At 42.3% G+C, this 14202-nt stretch overlaps 1 protein-coding gene across 2 annotated transcripts in view; it reads right to left on the reverse strand.

Annotated features, from left to right (window-relative positions):
• Window positions 1–8069: 8069 nt before the first annotated feature.
• Window positions 8070–14202, reverse strand: part of RXFP2 (relaxin/insulin-like family peptide receptor 2) — a 71277-nt gene continuing 65144 nt past the window's right edge. For both annotated transcript variants that reach the window (XM_011946913.1, XM_011946912.1), the window contains one exon: window positions 8070–8795. In XM_011946913.1, coding sequence (XP_011802303.1) covers window positions 8536–8795 — 260 coding nt within the window. In that variant the 3' untranslated portion in view covers window positions 8070–8535. The remainder of the gene's footprint in view (window positions 8796–14202) is intronic.

Consider the following 14202-nt stretch of genomic DNA (forward strand, 5'->3'; position numbering starts at 1 on the left):
TTTACTCCCGAGGTACAATGGTGATACAGGCAGGAAAACAATGGTAGTACAGGAAAACAATCCCATTCCAAGAGGGAGAAACTGGCCAAAAGAAAAGGGTAACAGGCTCACCCACAAGTCTGAAACCCAGCAGGGCAGACATTAATCTCTCAATCTCCAAAATCATATTCCTTGTCTTCATGTCCCACATCTTAGGCACAGTGGTGTGAGGGGTGGGTTCCCAAGGCCTTGGGCAGCCTCATCCTCAAGGCTTTGCTGGGCAGAGCCCATGTGGCTGCTCTCACGGGTTGGAGTTTAATGCTTGTTGCTTTTTTAGGCTGAGATTGCATCATGTTGGTGACTCCATAATTCTTGGGTCTGGAGTGCTGTGGCCCTGCTTTCATGGCTCCATTAGGCAGTGCCTTGGTAAAGTGCTCTCTGCAGGGCTCCAACTCCACATTTATGCTCTGCATTGCCTTGGTTGAGTCTCTCTCTGGGGGCTCCACACCTGCAGTAGGCTTCTGCCTGAGCATCCAGACTTTTAGATACATCCTCTGAAATCTAGGTGGAAGCTGCCAAGCCTCCCCAACTCTTACATTCTGCACACCTTCAGACTTAACAGCATGTGGAAGATGCCAAGGCTTCCAGCTGGAGTGGCAGACCAAGTAGCATGTGGGGCCTTTTGAGCTGTGGCAGAGATTCAGGGAATATACTTCAGAGGTCAGCAGCACCTCAGGCCATTTCCCCAAAACCATTCTGTCCTCTTAGGCCTCTGTAGCTGTGATGGGAGGGGCAGCCTCAAATATTTCTGAAATAATTTTGGGTCCTTTTTCCCATTGTCTTTACTATAAGCACCTGGCTCCATTTTATCCACACCGATTGCTCTAGCAAGTGGTTGCTCTGCAGCATCTTTGGATTCCTCATCTGAAAATATTCTTTCCTTTTTGAACATGCAGCCAGGCTGTGAACTTTCCAAATTTTTATGCTCTCCTTTCTTTTTAATGATAAGTTCCAACTTTAGTTCATTCCTTTACTCTTATGTCTGATTGTAAGCTATTAAAAGCAGCCATGCCACCCCTTGAATGCTTTGCTGCTTAGAAATTTCTTCTGCCAGATACTCTAAGACATCACTCTTAAGTTTGACCTTCCAGAAAACCCAAGGGGACAAACACCATGCAGCAAGTTCCTTACTAGGTGTAATGAGGGTGACTTTTGCTCTAGAGCCCAATAAGTTTCTCATTTCCATCTGAGACTTCCTCAGTATAGCCTTTTCTGTCTATATTTCTATCAGCATTTTGGTCACTACCATTTAACCAGTGTCTAAGAAGTTCCAAACTTTCCCTTGTCTTTTTATCTGCTTCTAAGCTTTGTAAACTCTTCCAGCCTCTGCCTATTACCTACTTCCAAAATGACTTCCACATTTTCATGTATCTTTATAGCAACACTCCACTCTTCAGTACCAGTTTTCTGTTTTAGCCCACTTATGTTGCTATAAAGGAATACCTGAGGCTGGGTAATTTGTAAAGAAAAGCGGTTTATTTGGCTCACCATTCTGCAGGCTGTACAAGAAACATGGCAGCAGCATCTGCTTCTGGGGAGGAACTCAGCCTGCTTCCAGTCATTGTGGAACATGAAGGGGAGCCAACATATGCCAAAATCACATGGCAAGAGTAAAGGCAAGTGGAGGTGGCAGACACTTTAAAAATAAGCAGCTCTTGTGGGAACTAATAGAGCAGGAACTTATCCACTTGAGAGAATGGCAATAAACCATGCATGAGGGATCTGCCCCCATAATCCAAAGACCTCCTGCCAGATCCCCTCTTCAACATTAGGGATCACATATCAACATGAGACTTAGTGGGGCCTAACAAACCATATTCAAACCATAGCAGTTGTTTTCTTGAGGTGTGACTTTACCTGCCCTTGGAGACGATCTTGTTGGATAGCATGTCTGGCTCCAGGTGGCTTCACAAGGCTCATTTGTTGAATGAATAAATGAATGAGTAGATGACAACAGAATTTTAGATGATTGCATTTTGGTGGGATTCACTTTCTTAATCTTATTACTTTTGAGTTATGTATTCTGTCCAACCCTTTTCTTACTGACTTACAAAGAGCAGGGCTGAGTAGAAATAAGAAATTCAAAGGAAGTGAGGAACCAAGAATATGTAAGGGAGAGCATGAAATGCAGAAGGTTGGATGATGACAACCAAAAGATTTTCTGTTTCAAAGCAATGGAATAATCCAGCTCTCTAGGGTTATTGCCTGTGACATAAAAACAAGAAAGATACATCAGTTAATACCACTGCCTAAAACAACCATCAAGTGAATTGAGGTTTTTACTCCGCTACTCAGTGCTTCTTCAGTAGGGTCTGTGAAACTTTTCCTTAAGATCACCTTCTAGATTTCATGCTTTTAGTTGACATGTTTATGCCTTATGATTTGGTCCAGGAAAAAAATAAAGAAACAATGAGAAGTTTATGTAAGCTGAGGTCTTGGACTGAAAATAACAGAATTGAGAGGAAATGTGGACCCACTAGGGTTCTCATCTCTGCTCTTCAGCCTGGGCCACTTATTTATTTTAATCTTTTGGAATTTTCTATCCTGTTTAATAAAAATCCCCTCTCCCAAATTTAGGTGGGTCTTGAACCCGTTTGTTAAATATATAAAAATCTATCGCTTTTAGATGCATTTGTGAGAATAGCCTATTCTTATCAGGGAGGATAGAAATTTCAACAACATTATTATATACGTATATATAACTTTTTTTTTTTTGAGATAAAGTTTTACTCTTGTTGCCTAGGCTGGAGTGCAATAGCGTGATCTCGGCTTACTACAACCTCTGCCTCCCAGGTTCAAGTGATTCTCTTGCCTCAGCCTCCCAAGTATCTGAGATTACAGTTGCCTGCCACCAGGCCTGGCTAATTTTTATATTTTTAGTAGAGATGAGGTTTCACCATGTTGACCAGGCTGGTCTCAAACTCCTGACCTCAGGTGATCCAGTGGCCTTGGCCTCCCAAAGTGCTGGGATTGCAGATGTGAACCACCGCGCCCAGCCATAAATACTTTTGGGCCAGGGTTTCACTTTGTTACTCAGGCTGGAGTACAGTGGTACCATCATGGCTCACTGCAGCCTCGACCTCCTGGGCTCAGGTAATCCTTCCATCTCAGCCTCCTGGGTAGCTGGGACTATGGGGAGTGAGCACCATGCTGTCTAATTTTTTTTTTTTTTGTATTTTTTTTGTAGAGATAGGGTTTCACCATGTTGCCTAGGGTGGTCTCGAACTCCTGGGCTCATGCGATCCACCCACCTTGGCCTTCCAAAGTGCTGGGATTACAGGCGCTAGCCACCGCATGCCTGCCGCAGCAAAACTTATTGTATAATTTGTGGATCAGATTAAAAAGTGAGTGTCAAGATTTAGTAAGAAAAGTCAAAATAAGCTCACTCTAGTTGTATTTATGTTTTTAAAAGAGAGTTTTTACAAATGAACTTATCTATGACAGCCTTAGACAGGTTAAAGTCAGGGAGATCTGTATGGAAGGCAAAGATCAGGGAGCCCAAAGTAAAACTCCAGAACTTTCTACATAAGTTTAAGGGCCAAGAGGAGAAAGAGGGAAGTCTATAAAGATGTGAGAAGGAAGAGCCAGGGAAGTGGTTCAGAACAGAAATGAGTGGTATCCTTCATTCCAAGAGAGGAGTTTAGAGATTGAGAGAATGGACATCAAGCAACTAATTCTCCAGGGAGGTGAAGTAGCTGAAGAAAGGAAAATACTCATTGGATTGTCGTCCTGGTGACCTTAAGGAGGACAACAGGCTCCCACACAAGTCTGAAACACAGCAGGGCAGACATTAATCTTTAATGTGGTGTGGTGGTGTCGTGGTGTGGTGGTGTGGTGAGTATGGAAGCCGCATTCAGTTCGTTGAGAAGTCAAAGTGAGGTAAGATGTTGATGACAAAGAGCTTATCAGTATTTCAAAGTGTTTAGCTGTAAGAGCATTTGAGAACAAGACAGACGCTATAAGAGGGTGTCGGGTGGTAGGAATGTCTTTTTAGGTGTGAGATATTTGAGCATTGAGAGCTGAGGGGAAAGAGCGAGTAGGAAGGAAGAGAAGTTGATGATACACAGGAAAGAGTGTGTTGCTGATGGTGCAAGACTTGAGGTAGGCATCAACCTTGGTTAGGAACCACATGTTCTATCCTGGTTCTATGGGGAAATTAAACAGTTATCTCTTTATCCTACAACACTTTTCCCAGGAATATGCCCACTCATACATACTAGACATTCCTGTGCATTTACGTCTGGTTTAGCGAATAATGTAGTAGACCTACACTTGTGTGAAGAGACCAGTCTGTGATCTGTGGTAAAACGATTGCATGTTAATCTTCCTGATCTCTGCATTCCTAAATTTTGCTAGCAATAGGTAACCTAATTTTTATGTGGTACTTACTGTTGTTCTTTGGCAAGCTGCCGTGGTTTAGAAAAGCTTCATTGCCTGCGGTTTGCTTCAGCTTTCTTTTCACCGCAGAGTGGGATCCTGTAAGGCTCCCCTCAAAGGACTGGATTTCTGAACACTGATGCCCTTTGCATTGACTCTTCGTGAACAATGTGTAATATCCCAGGGGAATTGAGAATGGAATGATCTTTGCACTTGATGTAAATTTTTAGATGCTTACCACTTGGACCTTCAACATGTGGTTTTATCCACAAAACAGATTTTGAGAGACAGGGCACCAGACATCTGTTTATGTGATTTGATCTTAAGGAAACTCAATTACAGATAAGTGAAGAGACATAAAGATATTTGTCTGAGGTCATGTAAGCAGTTGATGGTTGAACTAAACCTACAGCTCCAGCCCCCTGACTTTTGACCTCTGTTTGCTTACCTTAGTGTTGCCTATAGCAGGAAAGGATATGGTTTCCATTAAAAATCATTGCTGAATCAAACACCCTACATGAATTCAGAAATTTGTGAAACCAGTAAAAGCATTACTGATTCTCAGGTGGTCTAGAAGTAATTTCTTCTTATATTGAAGCCACTTGTGAGCTTATAACTCAAAATAGTTACGAGTTTGCTTAGAGCTTAGAGGTAAGAAATGTCACCATGGGCTTCATACAGCAGAAGGTTCACATTTCTGGATGTGCAGTTTTGTAACTTGGCCTTGTTGTTCACAATTTCTTCATTTGTAATTTATTTCTCCCATATGTGGGATGTGGGGAAATATCCTGAAGACAATTCTAATGAAATACATTGAGTAATAGGTTCTATTAGCTTATAGGGATTTAGGAAGTATTTCTCAAGGACTTTGAAGTCTCCTACTGAAAAGCCCTTTAGAAAGAGAATAGTCTAATTTCATTTCATTTTCCTGGCTCAAAAATGAAAATGATCATTACTAACTATGCATCTTACATCTTGCATAAACAGAATCTCAGAAAACTGACATATAAACAGGCAAATATATATGCAGATAAATATAGAGATCTTTGTAATGGCTCTCCCTTTCTTTATTCACCAGGGTAAGGGAATAAGGAAATACAAATTCTTATCTTTAATATTTTGTTTCTTGAGTGAAGTTGTCTAAGACAACTTTGTATATGCCCATTTATGCTACATTGAAAACAATGAAAAAGATGTGCCTTACATGTATTTCTGGTTAATTTTGGAAGATTTCTGTCAGCTCCCCTTGGGACGTTTATAAAATAATAGGTTAGATATGATTGGCAACACACTATGGTTTCTCCTTTCTATCACGTGCGCTCTTGGGAGCTCTGTATTGCTTACTAACTTGAGGATGGTAAAGTAAGTCTTTACCTCAGGTGAGATAAAGTCTTGAAAATGTAGCATGAGCAAATCTGTAGCAAATCACCAAATATGAACTCAATTTGGCACCAGGGTCATCCTTAAGAGATAAACCTTGGGGTGATGGGCCTGCTTTTGTGGCTTCATGATGCAGTAGAGACCTGCTGAATGGAGCTGCAGAGCTGGGGTGTAGAGTAGGGTTGGAGAAAGGTGATAGTGCTACCTGTACCTAAAGCTCAAATAAATGTAATTTCTCCTAAAGCTCCTGACCATCGAGAGGCATTTCAGCAACTGCAATTGACATGAACTCTTTTGATAGAATAGTTTATGTCAATTGCAATTTCTGAAATAGCCTATTGAATGAAAAAAAAAAAGCCGTGAAAGCTATGAACAAAAGCCTCTAGGATAAAACAAAGCTATGTAAACGATCTTACCAATGTCTAATACAAATAAAACACATACCCTTTTTCTGTACACTCGTCTGAAGCTACGTATTGACTTTTTAGGGTATTTTTTTCTTATCCTCTTCAAGACGTCAGTTATGTACAGATGCATAGTTAGGATGTGGAGCAGATGATTTGCCCACACCCTCTCCCACTCAGAGATGGCACCGTCTGTGGCCTCTTAAATTCTGCAGTGACGTTTAATTGATGTTTATATTGTCATGGAAAATGGTTCATGAACACAGGTGATATTTTCATAACCACACAGAAATACCGTGTTTAGAAAGCAGGCTTGGCCTAGCACGAAAGTTCTCACTCAATCCAGATTAAAGACTATTATTTGCTAAAATAATACATATTTCTAATGCTTTTCTACTTGTAGAACAGTACAGAATAAGACTGTAAATCACCAAGCTATCAGATATGAAGTGCATGCTATTTGTTGGCATATTGCTGACCTATGCAGAGCTTCCATTTTTCCTTACAGCTGCCACCTTCCCCAAAGCATCTGGTCGTGTGCCTCTTCTCATGCCCACTCACTGCGCTACAGCAAAGTGTAGGCTCTCACACGCCACGGTTCCCAAAGACTTGGTTCATGGACCACGGATGATGCTTTTCAAGAACGGGAGACACATATTGGTGCTAAAATTACAATACTCTAGGCTCACGGTCTACCCCTTATTTATGCTCCTGGTGTTAGAAAATGTATTAGGAAATAAATCATGAGATGATCAAGGACTGGCAAAGACATTTAATAAAATGTCAGCAAACCTGGAAAACAAGTGAGGACGCAATTCATCATACTGAAGAGACAAGATGGAGAAAAATTTAAAGCCATAAGGGAAAGGGCAGCGTAGTCAATGAGTGGGAACATTATTTCTAGAATCCTAATGAAAATAGTTTATTATACATGAGAAATATCTTACTTGATCAAAATGAAGGAACTCAAGTTATGATTTTAGTCAACAGTGAGTAGGAACAAGTAAATTACCAGAATGGCTGGGACCCATGAACTCTGCATTTCTTTCTCTTCCGATGCTACTGGATAAAGGGTGTCCATTTAATATGTAATAGGAGGTGTTATGCTGGTCTTAGTCAGCTGCTTACATTTTATCTCATTAAAGGAACTCAGAATGAAGTGAACAGTGAAGAAATTAAGTAACTGACTCATACTGTGGCAAAAGGGGAAGAGAAAGAAAAATGTTGGATGTGTCTTGTGAACTGAAACAATGTGTTTCCTGGCTGTATTCTTTATCAGGAGAAACATGCTTAACAGTCAATAAACCCCATCCATGGTCTTTGTTAAGCTTAAAATAATAGATGGACAAATGCAAAACGTAATTTTATTTACCCGATTCTCATTTGCACATATAATTTTTTTTCAGTTTCATTTTCAAAAAACAACCCCAAACTTAGTTGCTTTTTTGTTAAAAACAATGAGAACAAAACCAATGTGAGTATGCAAACAGTCCCAAATAAAACCACAATTCTTGAATCCCCTTTAACACTTCTTATCTGCATATTTTATGAAAGCAGAACTTGCCAGCAATAGGGATACTGCTCTAAATAAATTATACTTTAAGAATATTAAAGTGTAGTTTTTGGCAGTGAAGGTGTCCAATTTTGCTTTGTGCCCTGGGCAACCTTAAGAAAAATATCTTAAGAATTCATCTCTTCTGACGTTAAATAAAATCCAAAAGGTGAATGGTATTAGGCTTCATCAGTGTGACTCTCTGGTCATAGATTAGACATGGTAACCTGATCTGAAGTTCTGTTTTCAAAGTGCCTACTTCACTGGCCTTTACAGAGGAGGACTTCGGGTAGATGAATATTTTGGAAATCCTTTGCTATCAATCCAACAGGATGCTGATGGTTTTATTTGATATTGAAAAAGCAAGGAAAGAGATGTTAGACTTCTGTTATTATGGCCACGCTGGAATCAGATGTTGTGAGTGTTTCTATTTCATGGACAGTGCAACCCGATGTGAAAGACCACACAGCGCCAACCTGTGGTCATTTGTTGGTGGGTTGTGATGGTTAGCTAGAGATCAGCTGCACCTCAACCCATTATATACAAATTCACATGTGCTTTTCAGGCATGTCGGTGAGGAGAGGAACCTTTGGTGCTGTCCTCAGCACGATTGGTAGATAGTACAGCTGCCATTGGAATGCAGTGACAGGAGCCATTCTGCTGTGCTCTCTGTGTAGAAAGGCTTGCCGTTGGTAAAGATGAAAAGCATTGCAGAGATCATCTTCCAAAAGCTGTCCCCTGTTTTAGGTAGTCCACTGAAAGTCCAGTGATCCAAAATGATTGCTAGGAAACTGGTTTCATTATACTGTCTCCAAGTGTTATTTTGTTCAAAACCCCAAGTTTCAGGGACGAGGAGTCATCTATCCACACAATGGATGTAGATAAACTTTTTTTTTTAATTTTGAAAATTGATTTCCTCCGATGTTTGTGCAGCAGCTGTTTCAACTTGTCCTTAAAAAAGCTGGTTGTGAGAGTATAGAGGATCGGATTCAAAGCACTGTTAACTGGAAGGAAAAAAATCACTATCCAGGAAGTCATTGTGTCTGGAAAAGGAAGCAAAGTGTGAAAAAAAAGTTGAAGTTTTAAATAGACATAACATACAAATAACACTTTGCAGTCAATGCTATTTATGAGAGGGAGACATAGTACATTTTAAGTTTTCTCTCACCTGAAGGAAAATCTCTTTGTTGGAAGAGCACAGAAGCTATGAATTCAAGGTCTTAACGATTTAACTTTTTTGAGTTTCAGTAAATAATGTGAAGGTCATTGTGATATTAAGAGGAAATATGTGAAAACATTTTGTAAACCATAAATTGCTGTATAATGCATTTTTTTCCCTATTTTATCGCCTTCCTTTATAGGAAAATAAAAAAATAAAGAAATAATCTTTAGTCAATAGAGTGGGGTTCAGGAAACTTCTGGTCCAACAGCCAGATCTGACCTTGGTCTTATCTCCATCCAGTTCTCAAAGCTTATTGCCCTGCCCTGGTGTTCTGGTTATCCTGTTATCCTATTAAAAGCTTTGAAGAGCAAAAAGGAATGCATCCCCTAAACTTGATGAAATTCTCTTGTGTGCAACCCTACAAATGCTAATAGAATATTCAGGGGAAGAGGTCACAAGAAGTTCTTTGTGAGGTGAAATTTGGAATGATAGTGTCCTTCCTGAGGGCATCATTTCATTTGCTTGGTTAGCATGAAGTGCATCTTTCCTTTTACACGTGGCCTAATCCTGTGGTCAGACACTTAGCTAGGTGAGTGTGAGCAAATCACTTATGCTTCCTCAACTTCATCTGCTCTGTCTGTTAAAGGGGGCTGGTGATAACTTGCTCACTGAATCCAACGGGCTAGGCCAGAGTCAGCTCTGCTGATGTGCTTTTTTGGCACTAAGACTTGAGATCCTCAAACCTTACCACGTGATGCTACTTCCTCTCACATCTTCACAATTTCAGGGAACTCCACATTCAGGTGAAGAGGTGGCTAGTAAGACCATTGATGCTTTCTCTCATCATCCTTTGTCTGCTCTCTTCCTTCTCAATCTCATAATTTTTTTTTTATCCTTCAGCCACTGTTATTTTGTTCTTCTCTTGACCCTGCCTTGTTTCTTGTATCTTTCTGTTCTTCCTGTCTATGTCTTCTTCCTTTTCCATTTCTTCTCTGACTGCTTATCTGACCTTCCTTCTTCTTTTCCTGTGATCTCTTTCCTCTCCTTTTCTATATTTACCTTCCTCTCTTCCTATCCTATCTTCTCTTCCTTGTCCTTATTTTTTAACTGAAAAGAATATGAAAAAAAATTATGTTTTAGCCTGTCTTAAATTAAGTGAACTTTTATATTATTTGTCCCTAATTAAAAAAAATTAGACAATCTGAACAGTTAGTGATTGAAGAAAAACAAAATAAGTGGCCTTTTTCTGTTGTGCCCACAACGGGAATTTTGATCATGAATCCCACCCCAACCTCGTAGAAAAACAATGCCTGATAACACCTGCTTTCACTTAGGCAAAGGCAAATAGGCCACATGAGTTCTACTCTGAATGAGATCAGGCATGTTCAGGGTGGTATAGCCATAGACTTAAGTTCCACTCTGAATGAGACTTCTTTTTGTTTTTGTTTTGTTTTGTTTTCTTTTGTTTTTGAGATGGAGTCTCACTCTGTCACCCAGGCTGGAGTGCAGTGGTGTGATCTTGGCTCACTGCAAGCTCTGCCCCCCAGGTTCACACCATTCTCCTGTCTCAGCCTCCTGAGTAGCTGGGACTACAGGCACCCGCCACCACGCCCAGCTAATTTTTTTGTATTTTTAGTAGAGACGGGATTTCACTGTGTTAGCCAGGATGGTCTTCATCTCCTGACCTCATGATCCATGGCCTCCCAAAGTGCTGGGATGAGACTTCTTATAAGATTAGCAGCAGCTGAGTTCTGAGATAAGCTAACTCTGGCCTATCTTTTGGGTGACCCCAGGTACTGTCAGTGACATACCATCACCAGTAAACACCAGACTTCTTGGAGGGTAGGGACAGGGTTGGTGTAGGTCAGTGAAGGCAGCATTTCTTACAATACCATGGGAAGCTGGGCAAGCAAGAAGAAGCTTTGTCAACTGTGATCATGACATTTTTCCTGGTTCCACTGAGGTGTTCAAGACAAACCTCAGACTATTGAACTATACATGTAAAGAAAGACTGGTGTGTGGCTCAGTAACGTTTCCACAAGACAATGGGGGTATTTACTAAGCTTATCATGATCTGAGGTGTCATGGACTCACTGAGGATGATGAGCCCTGCTGCCATGTGAGGACACAGCAGAGAGGATGCCTCCTGTGAGGCAATGAAAGGGACTCAAGAGAAATCAAACCTGCCAACACTTTGATCTTGGGCTTCCAGCCTCCAGAACCGGGAGTCCTTTGTTATAGCAGCCCTAGTGGCCTCATACAGAGAGAAAAAGCCTCAAAGAAGATTAAAACCAGCAAGAATTTGAGAGACCATCTAGAGATAGTCTCACTGAGGTGAGGTGAGATGGTCTCCTTGAGATCCCTCAACAGGTCAGTGGCAGGGGCAGGAGAGGAACCCAGAACCTCTGCCTTAACTTGTTGCCGAGTCCTTCTTCCACCACACTGGGCTGCATCCCCCTACAAGCGGGAAAGCACATCAAAATGTGTGGAGATGGGGTCAGGCATGGTGGCTCATGCTTGTAATCCCAGCACTTTGGGAGGCCAAGGGAGGGGGCAGGTCACTTGGGGTCAGGAGTTCAAGACCAGCCTGGCCAACATGATGAAACCCCATCTCTGCCAAAAATACAAAAATTAACCTGGTGTAGTGGTGCACATCTGTAATCCCAGCTACTCAGGAGGCTGAGGCAGGAGGATCACTTGAACCAGGGAGGCAGAGGTTGCAGTCAATTGGGATCACACCACTGCACTCCAGCCTGGGCAACAGAGCGAGACTCCATTTTTTTTTTTAAGAAGGTATGGAGACAGTAGTGGTGAGGGGGTGGTTGATGAGACTGATCCCCTATTCCATCACTCTTGGACCAGCTCACCTTCTTTAGTTGACTAAGCATTTACTTGAAAACACTGTGAAAAACACTGTGGAAAATGCACAGAGGAATAAGACATGCACGCCTCCCCAAGCTTATCATCTAAAGGAAGCAATGGACACACTCGGAAACAGTGTCGCTATGAGGCAGTTCACATGAGGCCAATAAACGAGGTGTAAACAAACCATCCTGGACGTTTTAGCAACTGGGTTGCATGGAAGTGGGGTGAGGAGAGATAGAAAATGGCACCGCACCATAGAAGAGGGAGCATTTGGGTTGAGCCTTGGAGGATGGGAAGTGGTGTTTAGTAGGTTAGAATCTTAGAAGCTGAAAGTATAATCCAGATTGGGGGAACAGCTTCAGGAAAGGCTGATGTCTTCTCAGAACAGCACAGAAAACAAAGCCCAGTGGGGCGTGCCCAAGATGGCCGAATAGGAACAGCTCCAGCCTCTAGCTCCCAGCATGAGCGACACAGAAGACGGGTGATTTCTGCATTTTCAACTCTGGTACCGGGTTCATCTCACCGGGGCATGTTGGACAGTTGGCGCTGGTCCACGGGTGCAGCCCATCCAGTGAGAGCTGAAGCAGGGCGAGGCATTGCCTCACCTGGGAAGCACAAGGCGGAAGAGAATTCCTTTTCCTAGCCCAAGGAAATTGAGACACACAACACCTGGAAAATTGGGTAATTCCTACCCTAATACTGCGCTTTACCAAGGGTCTTAGCAAATGGCACACCAGGAGATTATATCCTACACCTGGCCCAGAGGGTCCCACGCCCACGGAGCCTCCCTCATTGCCAGCACAGCAGTCTGAGATCTAACTGCAAGGCAGCAGCGAGGCTGGGGAACGGGCGCCCGCCATTGCTGAGGCTTAAGTAGGTAAACAAAACTGTCCGGAAGCTTGAATTGGGTGGAGCCCACCACAGCTCAAGGAGGCCGGCCTGCCTCTGTAGACTCCTCCTCTGGGGACAGGGCATAGCTATACAAAAAGCAGCAGAAACCTCAGCAGAGGTAAATGCTCCTGTCTGACAGCTTTGAAGAGAGCAGTGGATCTCCCAGCACGGAGGTTAAGATCTGAGAATGGACAGACTGCCTGCTCAAGTGGGTCCCTGACCCCTGAGTAGCCTAACTGAGAGACATCCCCCACTAGGGGCAGACCGACACCTCACACCTCACACGGTGGAGTACACCCCTGAGACGAAGCTTCCAGAGCAAGAATCAGACAGCAACACTCACTGTTCAGCAATATTCTATCTTCTGCAGCCTCTGCTGCTGATACCCAGGCAAACAGGGCCTGGAGTGGACCTCAAGCAAACTCCAGCAGACCTACAGCTGAGGGTCCTGACTGTTAGAAGGAAAACTAACAAACAGAAAGGACACCCACACCAAAACTCCATCAGTACGTCACCATCATCAAAGACCAAAGGCAGATAAAACCACAAAGATGGGGAAAAAGCAGTGCAGAAAAGCTGGAAATTCAAAACATCAGAGCACATCTCCCCCTCCAAAGGAACGCAGCTCATCGCCAGCAACGGAACAAAGCTAGACAGAGAATGACTTTGACGGGTTGAGAGAAGAAGGCTTTGGTCAATCAAACTTCTCAGAGCTAAAGGAGGAACTACGTAATCAGTGCAAAGAAACTAAAAACCTTGAAAAAAGAATAGATGAATGGATAACTAGAATAATCAATGCAGAGAAGACCTTAAAAGAACTGATAGAGGTGAAAACCGTAACACGAGAACTACGTGACAAATGCACAAGCTTCAGTAACTGACTCGATCAACTAGAAGAAAGAGTATCAGCGATTGAAGATCAAATGAATGAAATGAAGCAAGAAGAGAAGTATAGAGAAAAAAGAGTAAAAAGAAATGAACAAAGCCACCAAGAAATATGGGATTATGTGAAAAGACCAAATCTACATCTGATTGGTGTGCCTAAAAGTGATGGGGAAAATGGAACCAAGTTGGAAGACACCCTGCAGGATATCATCCAGGAGAACTTCCCCAACCTAGTAAGGCAGGCCAACATTCAAATTCAGGAAATACAGAGAATGCCACAAAGATACTCCTTGAGAAGAGCAACTCCAAATTGTCAGATTCACCAAAGTTGAAATGAAGGAAAAAATGTTAAGAGCAGCCAGAGAGAAAGGTCGGGTTATGCACAAAGGGAAGCCCATCAGACTAACAGCAGATCTCTCAGCAGAAACTCTCCAAGCCAGAAGAGAGTGGGGGCCAATATTCAACATTCTTAAAGAGAAGAATTTTCAAGCCAGAATTTCATATCCAGCCAAACTAAGTTTCATAAGTGAAGGAGAAATAAAATCCTTTATAGGCAAGCAAATGCTTAGAGATTTTGTCACCACCAGGCCTGCCCTACAAGAGATCCTGAAGGAAGCACTAAACATGGAAAGGAACAACAGGTACCA

This window comes from Colobus angolensis, unplaced genomic scaffold, assembly GCF_000951035.1.
Source record: "Colobus angolensis palliatus isolate OR3802 unplaced genomic scaffold, Cang.pa_1.0 Scaffold255, whole genome shotgun sequence".
In the NCBI taxonomy this organism is placed as follows: Eukaryota; Metazoa; Chordata; class Mammalia; order Primates; family Cercopithecidae; genus Colobus; species Colobus angolensis.